This window comes from Acinonyx jubatus, chromosome E3, assembly GCF_027475565.1.
Source record: "Acinonyx jubatus isolate Ajub_Pintada_27869175 chromosome E3, VMU_Ajub_asm_v1.0, whole genome shotgun sequence".
NCBI classification, from domain to species: Eukaryota; Metazoa; Chordata; class Mammalia; order Carnivora; family Felidae; genus Acinonyx; species Acinonyx jubatus.
The window spans coordinates 39,292,761-39,308,482 of record NC_069398.1 but is presented as its reverse complement, the minus strand read 5'-3'; the positions used below and the strand labels follow the sequence as shown (position 1 = coordinate 39,308,482).

Sequence of the window (15,722 nt, the reverse complement as noted above, 5' to 3'; positions counted from 1 at the left end):
AAATGTATTCCTCAACCAGGAAGTGTAGGAGGGTGAAAGGGACATGCTTCCTATTCTGACTCGGTCCCAACAGGGGACCCCGAAGGTAGCAGGGTGACCACAGGAGGGACAACCGGAGAGGCACACGTCCTACCGCAGAACCCTGGTGTCCCGCGTTCATCGCTCCCACCCCCCGAGCCCCCGCCTCTGGACGGGCCGCACAGGGCCGCTAAGGCCCACGTGACGTAACACGCCCACAGCCCTGCAGCAGCGCCCGGCTCCCTCAAGGGTGGCAGCTGCTGCCGTGAAGATGACGGCCCGTGGTCTGAGCACAAGCTTCTTTCTTAGGGTTCACAGGTCACGCCCTCTTCCTTGCATCTGCGACGTTTTCCAAAGAGCCCCAATGTTTCCTTGCTCTGCTCCCTCTTGCTCTCTTGCAATTACATGTCACCCCCTCTTATTCCCAGACCACCAGCAACAAGCTCCCTCTTCATTCACAGCTGAGGACTCTCTTCCCACTTCTGCTTCCTTCAGCCCCAGCTGCACCCGCCTCACCGCAGCAAAGATCTGGTTTTCTCCGCGGGAGTCTCACCTCCCCCGCTTCCGGGCCTGGAGTACATCAGAGACTGGTCCCCCGAAGTCTTTCTAGTCACACTCCCTCCTGAGTTCTAGCCCTAATGCCATCTATGACCTGAGGCCCAACACCTCACACTGAACGTGTTCCAGACCAAATGCCCCACCTTTCCCACCAAGCCCGCTCCTTCCATGCTCCCCTCCGTTTGGGAAACCGGCAACTTGGTCGGTTCCGGTGCTCAGACCAAAGACTTTAGAGCTAGGATGTCTGATATCGCACGGACTTGCCCCATGTGGCCATTTTCAATGTTAAATTGTTTAAAATTAAATAAAATTTAGAAAAGAGAAAAATTAATAAAGAAGTAAATAAAAAAAACTTAGAACCCACCCGGCTGTGCTAGCTACGCGTGGCTAGTGGCTGCCATACCGTGCGGTGCGGATAAAGAACCCATCCATCATCACAGACAATTCTACCGGACAGCGTGGCTGTAGGATCTTCCTTGCACTGTCTGTTTTCTCTCAACTCACGTCCAAGCCCCCAAGATGTACGTTCAAAGAAGGTTCTAACTTCCGGTCACTTCTTTCCATGGAGGCGTCTCACTCCTGGTTAAAAACCCAGGTGTGGTTTCTCTGGCCTGGCCACGGGCGACCGCCAAGGTTTTCCCTGGCAGGCCCCACGGGGAGAGCTGCGCCCACCGCGCACCAGAAGAGACTCCTCGCTGCAGGCTCTGAAGGGAGTGGCAGTCAAGGACTCCGGCCCCCTGACCCACCGGTTCCTACAAAATATCCGCCTTCCTAGCCCCAGGGCCTCCCCTCCCAGGTCTCCCATCCGAGGCCGCAGGCTGAGGTCCTCTCTGGGGCCTCCCAGGCTTCCCTGTTAGGGAGCCGGGGGAGAAAACCCGAGCACACTCTCCCCAAAGACCCAGCACCCACCACTCTGCCACTCCTGGTCCTCCCCCACCTCGGGGTGAAAACTGCTGGAGCCTTTTGTTCAGAGCTCCCTCAGGACACAACCCTCGACTGGTGCGCCCTCTCCTGGGAGAAAAAGGAATGGCGTCGGGGTGGGGGCCGGGGGGGGGGGGGGGGGGGGGGGACACTTCCTCTGCTTTTAGCCCCTTGCCCAAACCATGACAGTAAGTGACTCAGGACTTAACTTCCACTTCTGACTTGCTGCTTGAACCAAGACTCCGATGCCTGGCAACTCAGCTCCCTCCTACCTCGGCTGAGCTCCTGACGTCACCCACTTGGTTCAAAGTCACTGTCATCTCTTGCTTTGTAACAGGTCCACCTCCACCCTCACCTCCCCCCTCAGTCTGATCTCACCCCAGCGGCCAGAGTGATGCTCTTAACACGGAATTTCAAATCCCTTCCCGTCCTCCTGCTGAAGATGGCACCTCTCCCATCTCCCTACTGAAGACACCTGCCCCGGCCCTCCCCGCCCCTGTCCTGCTTTACAGTTCCCCACACATCGGCCACCTGTGACCTGACATTCCTTCTGCTGTGTGGTTTAGTCTGACGCCCCTAACTGAGCCACAGGAAGAGCGGGCTTCCGTCCTCGATGTTCATGCCCGGATCCCCTGCGCCTGAACTGTGCCTGGCATAGAGCGGGCTTTCGATAAGGAGCTGGATTAATTTACCGCGGCTTCTGTTTGTATCCAAGTGCCGACGAGTGCAAAACTGAAAAACTGCTCTCAGTTAAGGCGTAAGGAAAGAAGTGGCGCCGGGAGTATCTGACAGGGTCCATTTCAGGCTCTAAGAAATAAATATTCTGTCCCTCACCAGGAGCCTTTCATGGTCCTCACCTTTGAGCCGAGATCAAACTTGAATTTGCTGACGTCCTCTTCTCCTATCTTCGAGCCCTCCAGCCCTTTGGTCTTCATGGCGTTATAAAGGACAGAGGTGACCTTGAGAAGTTCTTTCACTGCATACCCATCAGCCTGATAAAGCTTCTTGGTATTGAGTTTTATATGTGCCTTGGTGGCCTATTTTCAGACAAAAGAAGGGTAACAGTTTAAGGCCCTTTCCACGAAAAACCTAAATCAAATCCTACGTAGGTAATTTGAAAATCTCTCTTCAGTCACCTGACTGTATTAAGGGTCAAACTTTCAAGCGGCTGAAGCACTGCATGCGGGTGTGTAAACGGATGCCATCTGGATGGAGAGCAATTTGGTAAGGGACAAGAAAATTACAAATGCACATTATCTTCGCCCCAACAATTCCAATCCTAAGGACTCATGCCAGAGATGCAGTCATGAAGAAAATGGTATGTACAGGTTATTCACGACAGCGCTGTTTCAGAGAGCCAAAGTTACAAACGTCTGAATGCCTATCTGTATATAAACCACATAAATCATGGTATACCCAAAACACTACTACTCAGCTATAAGAAAGAATGAGGAAGCTGTATTTGTATTTGGAAAGTTCTCCAAAATGTACCATTAAGAAAGCAAGATCCCAAACACCATGTGTGTAAAGGAAGGGCAAAGAATGTATATTGTATTTGCTTACCTATGCATAAAGAAACTCTGGAAGATGCGACTGGGGACGGAACTGGGTCAACGGGCAGGCAGGATAAAAAGCCATTCTACTGTTTCACATTTTTAAAAAATGTTGAACCACGACATCTATTACCCATTCGAAACTAACGAAATAGAATTCTTAACAAACAATGAATTAAAAACAGAACCCCAAAACTCTGTGCTGGTGAAACGGCTACCGGAAACCTGCTAACGGGAGGCGGTCAGAAACCCTCAAGCGGCCCTAACGAGGACTCCTCTCCAGTGGGGTTAGTGTTATCACTCTGTCACAAAGCTGGGAACTAACCATGAACTGGGCAATTGCCTTAATGAAGAAAACTCGGTCTTGTTCAGTCTCCACATCTGAAGGGATGTCAGTGTGAGGTTCATACCTTTCACAGAAAGAAAAGACACAAGTTAATTAAGTGGAAAGTTAACACAAGAGAAAGCAGGAAGCTGAGGGGATCTGTGACAATTAGCTCTTGGAGTCCCCAGCTAAGGGGGCAAGGTTAAGAGAGACCTCAAAAGCAGCATAAAATGCTAAACACTCAAGGGAGTGAGTCCTCACCTAAGAACAGATTTATGGGATTCCAAAAATCAAGTCTGGGGCTCAGCATACAAACTTAAATCTGTCTCAGACCTGAAAGTGTAATTAACATAATCAGAACTATTACTCTAGCCGACAGCCCTTGACACAGGGCTAACGCGTGAGGTTGGGAAGCGCGGAGTTACAGGTGCCAATGACGACCCACCAGGGGTCAGAAGTCAGCAGTCTCTTTCTAGGCAGCCTGCATGCTAAGAAGGGTTTTTACACTTTTCAAGGATTATCTATCACAAACAAAACACGTGTAAGAATTTGCAACAAAGATCTTATGTAGCCTATGACAGCTAAAATAGTCACAATCCCCTTAGAAAAGTCTGCCAACCCTGAATCGTGGTAGATTTCTCACACAAAATGAAATTTAAATCTTGGTAATTTCTACTCCAGTACTCATCAAAGTGTGTGGAGAGACCATCACTCCCTGTGAAGTGAGAGCATGCAGATGCACTTGGACCTGAGCGCAGTGCATGCTTCCGACTAAGAAATCTCCTTTTACCACTGCCTGGTATATTCCCTTCTACCACAGTGTTCTTGGTACTCCACTGATTTTTTTTTTTTTAACATTTATTTATTTTTGAGAGACAGACAACAAGCAGGGGAGGGGTAGAGAGAGGTAGACACAGAATTGGAAGCAGGTTCTAGGCTCTGAGGTCTCAGCACAGAGCCCTATGTGGGGCCTGAACCCACGAACCATGAGATCACGACCTGAGCTGAAGTCAGACACTTAAACGACTGAGCCACCCAGGCACCGCTATACTCCCCTGATTTTTAACAGGTTACAAAGGAGTCTGTCAAACTCACAATTTATTGAATTCTTGGGGCGCCCGGGTGGCTCAGTTGGTTAAGTGTCCAACTTCGGCTCAGGTCATGATCTCACAGTTCGTGGGTTCGAGCCCCGCATTGGGCTCCACGCAGACAGCTAGCCTGGAGCCTGCTTTGTATTCTGTCTGTCTCTCTCCCTCTCTTTCTCTCTCAAAAATAAATAAACGTTAAAAAAAATTTTTTTTAATTTATTGAATTCTTCCTTTTGCTTTACAACGGTATCCTATTCTTGGTAGCTATGGCATATGGTATTCATTCTTAGACCTCAATAAAAGTTCTAACCGTTTCACCAGCCAAAGAAGCACTTCAGACACAAGTCCAAAATTTGGTGTGCGGAAATTTTCCATAGAGATATGTCGAGGGTATCCCAAGGCTCTCATCATCTCTGTGAAATCTGTCCAAAGGTAAAACAATTCAGTCAGTTCCCCATCAAAGACCAACCACTTATTAACTTCGACATTTCCCTTGCTTTCCCTGGTTATTCCCAACATATTGACAGTTTGGGGGACTATTTATCAACTCTCTAAGAGGGAAAGTAAAAAGGAGATGAAAGTTGAAATACCTCCTCTGCTTCCTGAAAAACATTTAAGTTCAACGGGAGGGCAAAGTAAAAGCTTTACATTATAACAGAGTTTAGGGACCGGCTGTGAATCTGTCTTTGATAGGTCATTTCTCTTGGATATCTTTCTCTGTACTATTCAAAATGAGAATTACTTGTGGGGCAGGGTTCCCTCTCTAAGGAGAGAAAAAAAAAAACCAAAACCTCAAGGCAACCTGGCTATACACGTACCACACGTACCACACGTACATGACAACATCCGTCACGACCTTGTAACAGGAGACCCCTAGTTCAGACTACGTGTTTGTGTCTTACCATATATGGGAGACAAAGAAGTAAAAAATAGATTTAAAAAACTACACCACGAGGCACTGGGGGCTCAGTTCTTCGGGTACGAACCCAACTGAGCAGTGCCGGCAAGAATAAAGTTGCTTCCCGGAAAGAAAAGCCTCAGTGTCACGACTCTGCCCGAGGATCCCGCTACACCTGGCTTTATACAAGGTCATAAGGAAAAAATACATGTGAACAGTGGTTATGTTTAGAGGTGATGGTGGTCAGGGAGAAGTTCACCTGAGTTATTGTGGAGTTGTCTTTTTTATCTTTGTTTAGTGAGCATATAGGACTAAGGTCCTATATAACCCAAATTTTAAAGGTTAATTGCATATTTAAAGAAATCTTAAAGAGACTGGTGGAACTATACAGCAATACTTAGATTTTTTTTTTATACACCAGAACAAGAAACAACACTACTAATACTTTTCGAAACCGGAGGTGGTGGTCACTAAGCTTTGAGCAGAATGAGCAAATGAACACAACAAACGTTTTTTGCGTTTCCACAACGTGCCAAGGTCTATATTCGGTGCGCTTCTGGCTACAGAATGCCTGTCCTCGCCCTTCCTGAAGGTTCAAAATATCTCAGCGACATTCACAAATAAACTTCCTGGGCACCGGAGGTTAGGTTGGTTGTCAGCAGGCAACAGAAGAGAAGGTACGAGCAAAGGAAAGAGCAAAGGCACAGAGGGCCTCTGTCACTGTTTTCTGGGAAATGTGAACAGAGTGGGGGTAAATCATGTGGCAATCTTCCCACCACACAGCCAGGAACTGCCTAAATCCGTCCTCCTATTGAGTTGTCAGGTTCGGTTAATTCCGCAAAATGGGGACAATTTGAGACTCTTACCGTAAATTGCACACAGTTTGCCATTCATTAAGGGCAAAATGTTCAGAAATTCCCTTCTTATACCTTCCCCCGCAACACAACTCCATTGAGCGTCCCCTAGCAGAACGCTGGCCTCGGCCTCTAACTGTGGGGGGCAGAAACTGGTCTCTACAACGCACAGTCGCCCCAGACCCCGCAAATCCCAGAGGTCGTAATTCACACCATGGTACTACCAGGGGTGTCAATAAAACGCGAGGGCTCCAGTCACAACTGAAAGGAGTAATCGTTAACGGTAACATTTCCAGCAATTCGGTTGGAAAACCGGCAGTAAAGACTCACCCCAGACCACACCACATTGGCAATCACCGGCTCCACCCACGCAGGTGGAGCCAGTCTGCTCAACCGCTTCAGATTCAGAAAATGACGGTGCATAAAAGGCAAGAGAATTCGATTCACACAGTGCCAAGTCCGGATCGTTGGTTCCACCCAGTTCTAGCTGCGTGACCTAAAGCAAGCAACTTTACCTCTCTGTGGCTCAAAGTATTTCATCCCGATTACACTACCTACCTCACTGCCAAAGCGAGGACTAAAATTCCGTATTGAATGTAAAACGCCTGGTGTGTAACAGGTGCTCCAAAGAATGAGTAACGAATTCTCTTATCCGGATTCCACTTCCCCACCCTTCCAGCAAAGGCGTCTGGGCTCCCTTCTCCTCACCAGCTCTGTTAGGAAGCACGCAGGCTTTGGAAGTTAGACAACCTGAATTCAAACTCCAGCGCCAGCTCTCACCGCCTGTGTCCTCTGACCGAGTTACCTGACCTGGCTGCCCGTTTCCTCCTCTCTAAATACAGGAGCACAGAGTAGCTCCGAGGAGTAAATGAAACGATGCACACGCACAACAGGAACTACCTGGCAGATCGTAAAAATTCGATATCAGCCGCAACTATTATCAATCACCAGTACCCTCCTCGGTTTTCTGAGCTCTTAAGCTAACCCCACTCAAAAACGTCTCATCGTCTTCCAATACGGCAGCGAGCAGCCCCGTGTGGCAATACGAGTCCTATGAAATTAGATACAATTAACCCCGGCTCCTCAGCCGCACTAGCCACACGCGGCCGCGGGCACACACACAACCCCCCGCCATCGCAGAGACAAGGCTGGGGCGCCCAGCCTGGAAGTGGGGGCTGGGGGGCGGCAGCGGGCAGGGACACCCCTGAGCCGCACAGGCTCGAGAGGGGGTTCTGGCCGTGCAAGCCTCGGACCGAGGACCCGCAGGTCACAGCGGGCAGGTATGCCTTACTGCGGAGGTCGCGGAAAGACATGGCGCTCTGATCCCCAGCAGCCTGGAGTCTGGGTCGCTCGCCCTCAGCGCTCACGGGTTTCTATGGCAACACACCCAGCCCTCAACGGCGCGCGGCCGGGGCCAAACAAGACTGGGCCGGAAGGGGACCGGTCGCGTGCGTGCGCATGCGCAAGCGAGAGGGCGCTGGGCCGGGTGCGTCTGGCGACGCTGAGGGATTCCGGTCGCGGCTAGGGGCTGCGAGTGTGCAGCATTTGCGTACCCTTCACACACGTTGCAAACAAACATGTTGCCCTGGCGGACACATTCTGATCACCTACTACGTGCCTGACACTGTGCTAGGCGCTCTACGTACTGCTTCACATTTCTTCCTCAACTCCCCTAGACAGAATGTACGGTAGTGTTACGAAGCCGGGTCTCCCTCCTGGGTCCCGTGCCCAGCACATTTCTCTCTGCCACGGGTAAACTTGCTGGCTTCACCGGCGACCGAAGGCCCAGAGAAGCGGCAACAGCATGAAGGGGCGAAGCCCGGGATGTAGCTGAGCGAAAACCCAAGCTGACCACCAGGCGGCGACAGGCGGCTCTGGCGCGACCGCGCCTGCGCAGCTGGCTCGGGCTTCACAACAGGCCGGAAATCGGCCCCGGTCCTTGCAGGCCGGGGATTGTCCTGGCAACCGTGGCTTTTGGGGCGTGGGTGTGGGCGTGAGCCCGTGGAGGGAGTGTGGGGCTGCTAGGTGAGGGATGCGCGTGACACGTGGCCTGGCCGCTGGGAGATCCCGTGGGAGTCCTCCCTGCCTGGCTGCCAAGGTGGGAGGCAGGCGACCGAGAGGGGCTGGGGGCGTGAATGAAGTGTGCCGAGTCCGGAAGGGCGGGCCAAGAGGAGGTAGTGCCACCCTCTGGCCACCCTCCTCCCTGTTGGTGTGGGCGAAGGAACCGACGCACAAAGGCTCGACCTGAAAGAGAGTCCCGAAATGGAGCCCACACACCTGGTCGCGCTTCCGTGGAGAGTTTTGTTTTTCCCTAAACGTAAAGCTTAAAATCTATAGTTTTCTAGAAGAAAACTTAGGGGAAACGTGTTGTGACTGTGTTGAGCAAGATCTCTTAGATACACCAGAAGTATGAGCCCTTAAAAAAAAAAAAAAAAGTTTAGAAAAAAATACATTGGGCTGCAGCAAAATTTAAAACTGCTCTTCAAGACACTTTTAAGAAAATGAAAAGATAGCCCACAGTCTAGAAAAAAATATCCACGAAACACACGCGATAGGAAGATTTGTATCCAGAATACATAATGAACTCTCAAAATCAGTAAGGAAGCACATCAGTTAGAAAGCAGACAAAAAGGGGGCGCCTGGGTGGCTCAGTCTGTTGAGCCTCCGATTTAGGCTCAGGTCATGACACGTGGTTGAGGAGTTCAAAAACCCTGACAGTGCGACGCTTTCAAAGAATGTGGAGCAACTTGAACTTTTGTATATTATTGGTGAGAATCTAAATCAGTGCAGCCACTTTACAAAACCGGTAATTTTTTATAAAATTAAATATATATTTAACATATGGCTGGGGCGCCTGGGTGGTTCAGTCGGTTAGGCCGCCAACTTTGGCTCAGGTCATGATCTCACGGTCTGTGAGTTTGAGCCCCGCGATGGACTCTATGCTGACAGCGCAGAGCCTGGAGCCGGCTTCCAGTTCTGTGTCTCCCTCTCTCTGCCCCTCCCCTGCTCATGCTCTGTCTCTGTCTCAAAGATAAATATTAAAATATATATATATATATATATATATATATATATATATATATATATATATGGCTGAGCAATCCTACTCCTAAGTATTTGCCCAAGAGAAACAAAAACTTAGGTTCACACAAAAACCTGTACACAAACATTGATCCCAAAACTTGAAAGCATTCAAACGACATCCCTCAATTTATGAATGGATAAACTGTGATACATCCATATAATGGATTACCACTCAGCTGTAAAAAAAGAAACAAACTGCTGATATATATAGGAGGACAATGCTGAAACTCCAATGCCTTATGCTAACTGGAAGAAACCGGACTCAAAAGGCTACATAGTGTATGATTCCATTTACATGACGGTTTGGATAAGAAGACAAATCAATAGTTGCCAGGAGAAGGTAGGTGCAAAAGAATATTTGGAGGGTGATGGAACTGTTCTATATCTTTTTTTTTTTTTTTAACGTTTATTTGTTTTTGAGACAGAGCGTGAATGGGGGAGGGTCAGAGAGAGGGAGACACAGAATCTGAAACAGGCTCCAGGCTCTGAGCTGTCAGCACAGAGCCTGACGCGGGACTCGAACTCACGGACCACGAGATCATGACCTGAGCCGAAGTCGGCGGCTTAACCGACTGAGCCACCCAGGCGCCCCATGAACTGTTCTATATCTTGATCGTGGTGCTAACTATACGACAGTAGGTGTTTATAAAAACTTACAGAACTATGCACAAAAAAAAGGTCAGTTTTACCATATCTAAAATTGTATCTCAGTAAGCATGACTAAAATCAAAAAAGCTTTAAAGAAGCAAAACTAGAGTGCCTGAGTGGCCCACTTAGTTAAGTGTCCGACTCAATTTCAGCTCAGGTCATGATCTCACGATTTGTAAGAACCTGCTTGGGATTCTCTCTCTCCTTCTCTCTCTGCCCCTCCCCCACTCTCGAAATAAAGAAATAACCTATTGTCAATTCTTTGGGGTATATAGCTAGGAGCGGAATTAGTGGGTTGTATGGCAATTCTATGTTTAACGTGTAGAGGAACTGCTAAACTGTTTTCCCACAGTGGTTGCACCATTTTACATCCCCACCAGCAGTGTAAGAAGGTTCTAGCTTCTCCAACATTTTCATTAATATTGTCATTTTTTTTTCTTATAGCCACCCTCATGGGTATAAAGTAGTATCTCACGATCACTTAAATTTGTAATTCCCTAATGACTAATGATGTTCAACATCTTTTCATGTGCTTACTAACCATTTGTGTATCTTCTTCGGGAAAAATGTCTATTCAAGTTCTTCATCCTTTTTTCAGATTAGGTTTTTGTTGAGTTTTTAAGAGTTCTTTATATATTCTGGATACTGTGCTTATCAGATATATAATTTATAAGGTTATCCCATTCTGTAGTCTTTCCACTTGATAGTGTCTTTTGTAGCACACAAATTTTCAATTTTGACGAGGTCCAATTTATCTATTTTTTCTTTTGTTGCTTGTGCTTTTGTTATTATATCTAAGAAACCACTGCCAAATCCAGGGTCGTGAAGTTTACCCCTGTGTTTCCTTTAAATAGTTTTACAGTTTTAGCTCCTACAGGTAGGTCTTCATTGTATTTTGAGGTAATGTTTGTAAATGATGTGAGGTAGGGGTCCAACTCCATTCTTTGCCATCTGGCCGTCCAGTTGTCCCAGCACCATTGTTGAAGAGACTATTTTTCTCCTATTGAATAATCTTGGCACCCTTGTTGAAAATCAATTGACCAGAGATGCATAGGTTTATTTCTGGACTCTCTTTTCTATTCTATTGGTTAGGACGTGTATCCTTATGCCAGTTCCACACTCTGGGTTACTGTAGGATTATAGTAAGTGTTGCAAACAGCGGTAAGGAATCTTCAAACTTTTTCTTTTTTGGAGAGTGTTGTCGTCTCAACCAGGTTAAACCTTCAGTCCATGAACAAGGAGATATATATATATATATATATATATATATATATATATATACACACACACACACACACACACACACACACACACACGTGTGTGTTTATGTTTCCCTTTTTTTCTAGCACTTTTGTAGTTTTCAGTATGTCTTCCACCTCCTTGGTTAAATTTATTCCTGTTTTATTCTTTTTCTTTGCTACTATGTAAAAATACAATTAATTTTTGTGTGTTGATCTTGTGTCCTGCAACTAATGAGCTGAACTTTTTATCTCTAATGGTTTTATCCAAATAGGTTTTGTTTTTACATGTGACTTCATGTTTTCCCTACATGAGAACAGGTATCTGTGTATGAGAAGTTTACCTTTTGAAGAAACTGTCTCCCAAAGCAGTCATATCACTTTACATGCCCCCCAGCAGTGCACAGAGCCCCAGTTCCTCCACATCCGTCCTTACACTTGGTACGACCCACATGATACCCCATCATCAACTTACAGGGCAATGGACGGTTAGAAAAATTAAGTGACTTGCGCAGCCACCCCAAACCGCCTTCTCAGCAGGCTCAAAGCCCTGGCTCAGATCTCACCAACTCTGTGCCCTTAGAGTCTCATTTCCCACCCACGGATGAGCAAACTGACACCCCACGAGGTCACTGAGGGAGTGACTCTCCGGCCTTCAAGACCTGAGTCTGTTTTGTGTGGCCTGTCCCAAACCAGATCAGGGACCTCCTCTAGGATTCCACCCCCTTCCCTTGCCCTCCACCCACCCTTGCCCTACCCCAGGGCATCATGCTCTCCCAAACGTGGGGGTCCAGGAAGGCTGGGGGTGTTCCGTTTGACATCACAGAGCCGGTTGCCACGGGAGACGTGCAGACCCAGGCAGGGGAGAGCCGAGCCCTGCTGCACAGGAGGCCCAGCAGCTCCTCCCCCACCACGCTGGCCCTCCATGGAAGCCTTGGTCTGTGCGTTCTCTGAGCTGCGCATAAGAGAAGGTGCCGGGCTGCAGGGAGGAGTGGCAGGAGGAGAGATGCCCTCCTTTCCCAACCTGGGCCCAAAGCCACCGGGGTGGCCTCAGGGACATGCATGCTTGGGCGAGGGGAATGGCCAATGGTCTAGGCTGTGTGATCCCACAGTGGGCCTGGACCCACTGTGCAATTTCTATACTGACACTAGAATGCTCTCTCTAGGCTAGGGGGGGCAAAAATGGGTGGTAGAAAGGGCTTGAAAATCCTGAAAACAATCTTTGTGCCACGGTCTCGGGCTTCTCAGACCTCCCTGTCGGACGGGAAAGGGAAGAGGAGTAACATGTTGGGTGAGGGTTGGCGGGAGGCAGGGGACTGAGCCTGTTTGGTGGACAGGCAGGCCGAGGCTCGGCAAGCCGCGGGTGGTGCCCATGATGCGAGCTGGCCTTAAAGCACGTGACTGTGTTCTCCCCTCGTGGCTGCCGCGGCCTGCGAGCCACCACCCTCCTGCTCTTCCCTCTGCAGATGCAGTGAGCTGGGCCCGAGGACATCCCAGCCACCCCGACACGCCACCCAACATCTACGAGGGGGGCCTGGGGGCCCAGCAGCAGTGCCCCGGTGCCCAGGGAAGCAAGCCCAAGAACTTCCGGCTGCGTCACCTCCGGGGCCTGGGTCTCTACCTGCCGAGCCACATGCAGCCCGCCGGCCAGGGTGAGAGCCACTGGCTGGGCCAGCTCATGGCCAGGGGCTGCCTCCCACCGCCCGAGGGTATGGCCTGGCCCCTAGACCTGCCACACGGGACTTTGGGCCCAGGGGACAGCCACCGCTCAGTTCTTCTGGAAACTCAAGTGCCCGGGGACAGCCTGGAAAATCCAGGTGAGGCAGGGCTGGGGACAGGAGGAGAAGACCCAGAGAAGGGTTTGCTGGGGACTCAGATGGACCCAGACGGGCCCTTCTTCACTCCCGAGGTTCCTGGGTTCCTATCCCAGCTTTGCCTTCCATGAGGGACCTTGGACAACTTCATCCCCACCACCCCACCCCCAGCTTCAGTTTGCCCATTTGTAAAATGAGGGGGCTGAGCTAGACAAGGATCCTTCTGGCTTGGACCATCCATTTCCTTCTTTCTCCTCCCTTCCTTAGGGCTCTCTTTATGGAGGACTGCTCCTCCTTTCCTATTCTGAAGAATGCCAGGTTCAGGGTGGGGGGTGCGGTGGTCATAGGATGGGCTAGCAACCTCCCTTCAGTCCCTCTGAGTGATTCCTCTCCGTCCACTTTCTTCAGCTTCCAGTTCCAGCGTGGACCCGGCCAAGGGTGCCGCCTCCCAGCCTGGTCCGCCAGAAGGCTTGGGGCTCAGGTCGAAGAGGTCCTGGGGGGCCTCAGAGGAGTCCACATGTCCCTTGTGCAAGAGAACCCGCTCTGGGGCTCTGGAGAGACCATAGGGATCTGATGGCAGGACTGGCTGTCCCAGCTCGGGACGGGAGAGGAAAGGATGGCTCAGGAGAGGGAGGCAGGTCCAGAGAGGAAGGGCTCAGCCCTCACCAGGAGTCACCCCACAGAGACACCCCAGCAGCTGCCCAGCACCAGAGCCTGGGCCTCAGGAAAACTCAAGGGGGGGGGGGGGAGGAGGGAGGAGGTCCCGTGGGAGGAACAGAAAAAAAATAGAAGCCCTTGCAGCCTGCTCCAACTCAGGTCAGCCACCTGTACCTGGGAGGCCAGGCTGATCGGAGACTTGGGCTCCCAAGAGGCTGGGAAGCCCACAGGTCTAATTTTAATAAAAGCCAAGGCCTGCACCTTCTTGTCCCTGGGTCAGTCTGTGGGGAGGTCAATGCACAGAGTCTCTCCGAGAAGCTGCCAGCTGCACTGAGAGCAAAGTTCTGGGTTGATGCCAGGGGGGATCCAAGGTACTCCCACCCTTGGTTGAGGAGCGAACACCTTCTTCTGGGTGAGACTCCCAGAAGGTTTCCCGGATGGGCAAGGTCTCGACAGACCTAAACGCGAGGTGTGGGATTCTGGCCGAGGCAGCAGAGTACAAACGAAAGCAGGCCATGTGTAGGGAGTGTGCCAGGAAGAGAGCAAGTTCCCAACCTGGGCAGAGATGCTGGCCTGAACCCCACGCTGCTGCTCACCCAGGCCTTGGTTGAGTTCACTGCTCTGTGGGGACCCCCAGCCGTCCTGTCCCTCCGGGCAGGATGGGCACAGCCCTTCTCCCTGCTGGGCTGGACTCCAGGCACCTCAGCTTGGACTCCTCTGTACCAACGTGTGTCAGCATCAGCTCTGTTGACATTGGGGCCGGATCTTTGTCGCAGCAGCCATCCCTGCATCGTAGGATGTCTAGCAGCCTCCACCCACTGGATTCCCGTAGGACTCTCCTCCCAATGTGTCAACCAAGTATCTCCAGTGTCCAGTGTCCCCTGGGGGAGACAGAATCACTCTGGTTGAGACCCTCTGCTCTACATCACTAGAACTCAGCCCAGTAGGGACAGGATGGGAGGACCTGGGTTCATCTCAATGCCCCCCGTGTGGCTGACTTCCAGTCCTGGCAAACCTGCTCAGGCTAGGGCTGAGCTCGTCCCACCATGGGCTCCTGGGTGATGACCCAGGACCAGACCACATGTGATGATGTCAAGGACACTATGGATACCTGGGTTCCTTCCAGATGCAGGGAAATAATCCCTCAGAGCCCCTCCCTGCCCCTGTACCCCAGTCCCACCCTTGGACATTTTGTAGGCCCCTGGTCAGCAGATTCTGGGGACTCGGGTCCCTGGGTGGATGTGGACTTGGGCAGTGGGAGCCTGAGGTGGCAACAGCCAGACAGCAGCCCCAGGAGGACTGAAGAGAGTAGGTGTTTGAATCCTCCAGCTGGACTGCGACAGGGACACGGCCGCCTAGTGGATCTACCAGATGAGCCACTGGGCAGTGACAAAAAGGGCGGCTCCCTGCTGCCCCAGAAGGCCAAGGCCAGGTGGACTGCTGAAGACAGATGTTAGGGAGACTGTCCTGAGCACTGGGCAGAAGTGAGACCTTGCCAGAATCCACAGTATATGGTCCTCGGAGGCAGGGCCCCGAGCTGTTTTGCATGAAGCTGTTGGGCTCAGGGAGGAGCACAGGCTGCCCCGGGGTCCAGATCTTGGGATGTGGTCAGTGGCCACCGTGGCCTCTGATGCACGTGTCCTGGTATTCTCGCTTGTGTAGTCCCCACCTGGAATTGGGACTGGCTCTGGGTCTTGCTTCACCAGCAGAATGTGGCAGAAGGGACGTGGTGTCACTTGTGGCCTGAAGGAGGCCCGGCAGCTTCTGGTGTGTGCCCCGGAGGAGCCCCCCATATGATGGGTAACGAAGTCAGCCCGGGGGAGGCCACGTGGAGGGAACCGCGGCCACAGGCACGGCCAAGCTCTGGGCCTCCTGGAGTGGGTCCCTTGGCCCCAGTCGAGCCGCCCCACTTGAGGTCAAGGAGACCAGACAACCTGCAGTCCCAGCTCTTCCCTGGGAGAGACATTTGCTGCAATGACAAGATGGCTCCAAAGAAAAGTCACTTAGCTCACCTCTAAACGGCTCTTGCCTAAACCTCCCAAGGTTTTCTTGAAAAACACACGGAA

General features: G+C 50.9%; 2 protein-coding genes across 9 annotated transcripts in view; one reads left to right on the top strand and one right to left on the bottom strand.

Annotated features, from left to right (window-relative positions):
* Nucleotides 1-15,722, bottom strand: part of CLUAP1 (clusterin associated protein 1) — a 71,038-nt gene that overhangs the window by 28,369 nt on the left and 26,947 nt on the right. For 3 of the 5 annotated variants that reach the window (XM_053213370.1, XM_053213368.1, XM_053213369.1), the window contains 3 exons: nt 4,774-4,885; nt 3,376-3,460; nt 2,355-2,534 (listed from right to left, as the gene is read on the bottom strand). In XM_053213370.1, the coding sequence (XP_053069345.1) occupies nt 2,355-2,534; nt 3,376-3,460; nt 4,774-4,885 (377 nt within the window). Of the gene's footprint in view, nt 1-2,354; nt 2,535-3,375; nt 3,461-4,773; nt 4,886-7,506; nt 7,653-15,722 lie in introns of those variants that run through there. The other 2 variants (XM_015076530.3, XM_015076531.3) reach the window with 1 other exon arrangement.
* On the top strand, nt 11,400-13,741 carry CE3H16orf90 (chromosome E3 C16orf90 homolog). Of its 4 annotated transcripts, none has more exons than XM_027043411.2 (3): nt 11,400-12,122; nt 12,652-13,002; nt 13,267-13,546. In XM_027043411.2, exons 1-3 carry the CDS (start codon nt 11,954-11,956, stop codon nt 13,305-13,307), a joined length of 561 nt encoding a protein of 186 aa, XP_026899212.1. In that variant the 5' UTR covers nt 11,400-11,953; the 3' UTR covers nt 13,308-13,546. The 4 variants fall into 4 exon arrangements, with proteins under 4 accessions (XP_026899212.1, XP_026899211.2, XP_026899213.2 ...); XM_027043410.2 differs by having other exon boundaries at nt 11,525-12,122; nt 13,408-13,741; XM_027043412.2 differs by having other exon boundaries at nt 12,002-12,156; nt 13,408-13,741.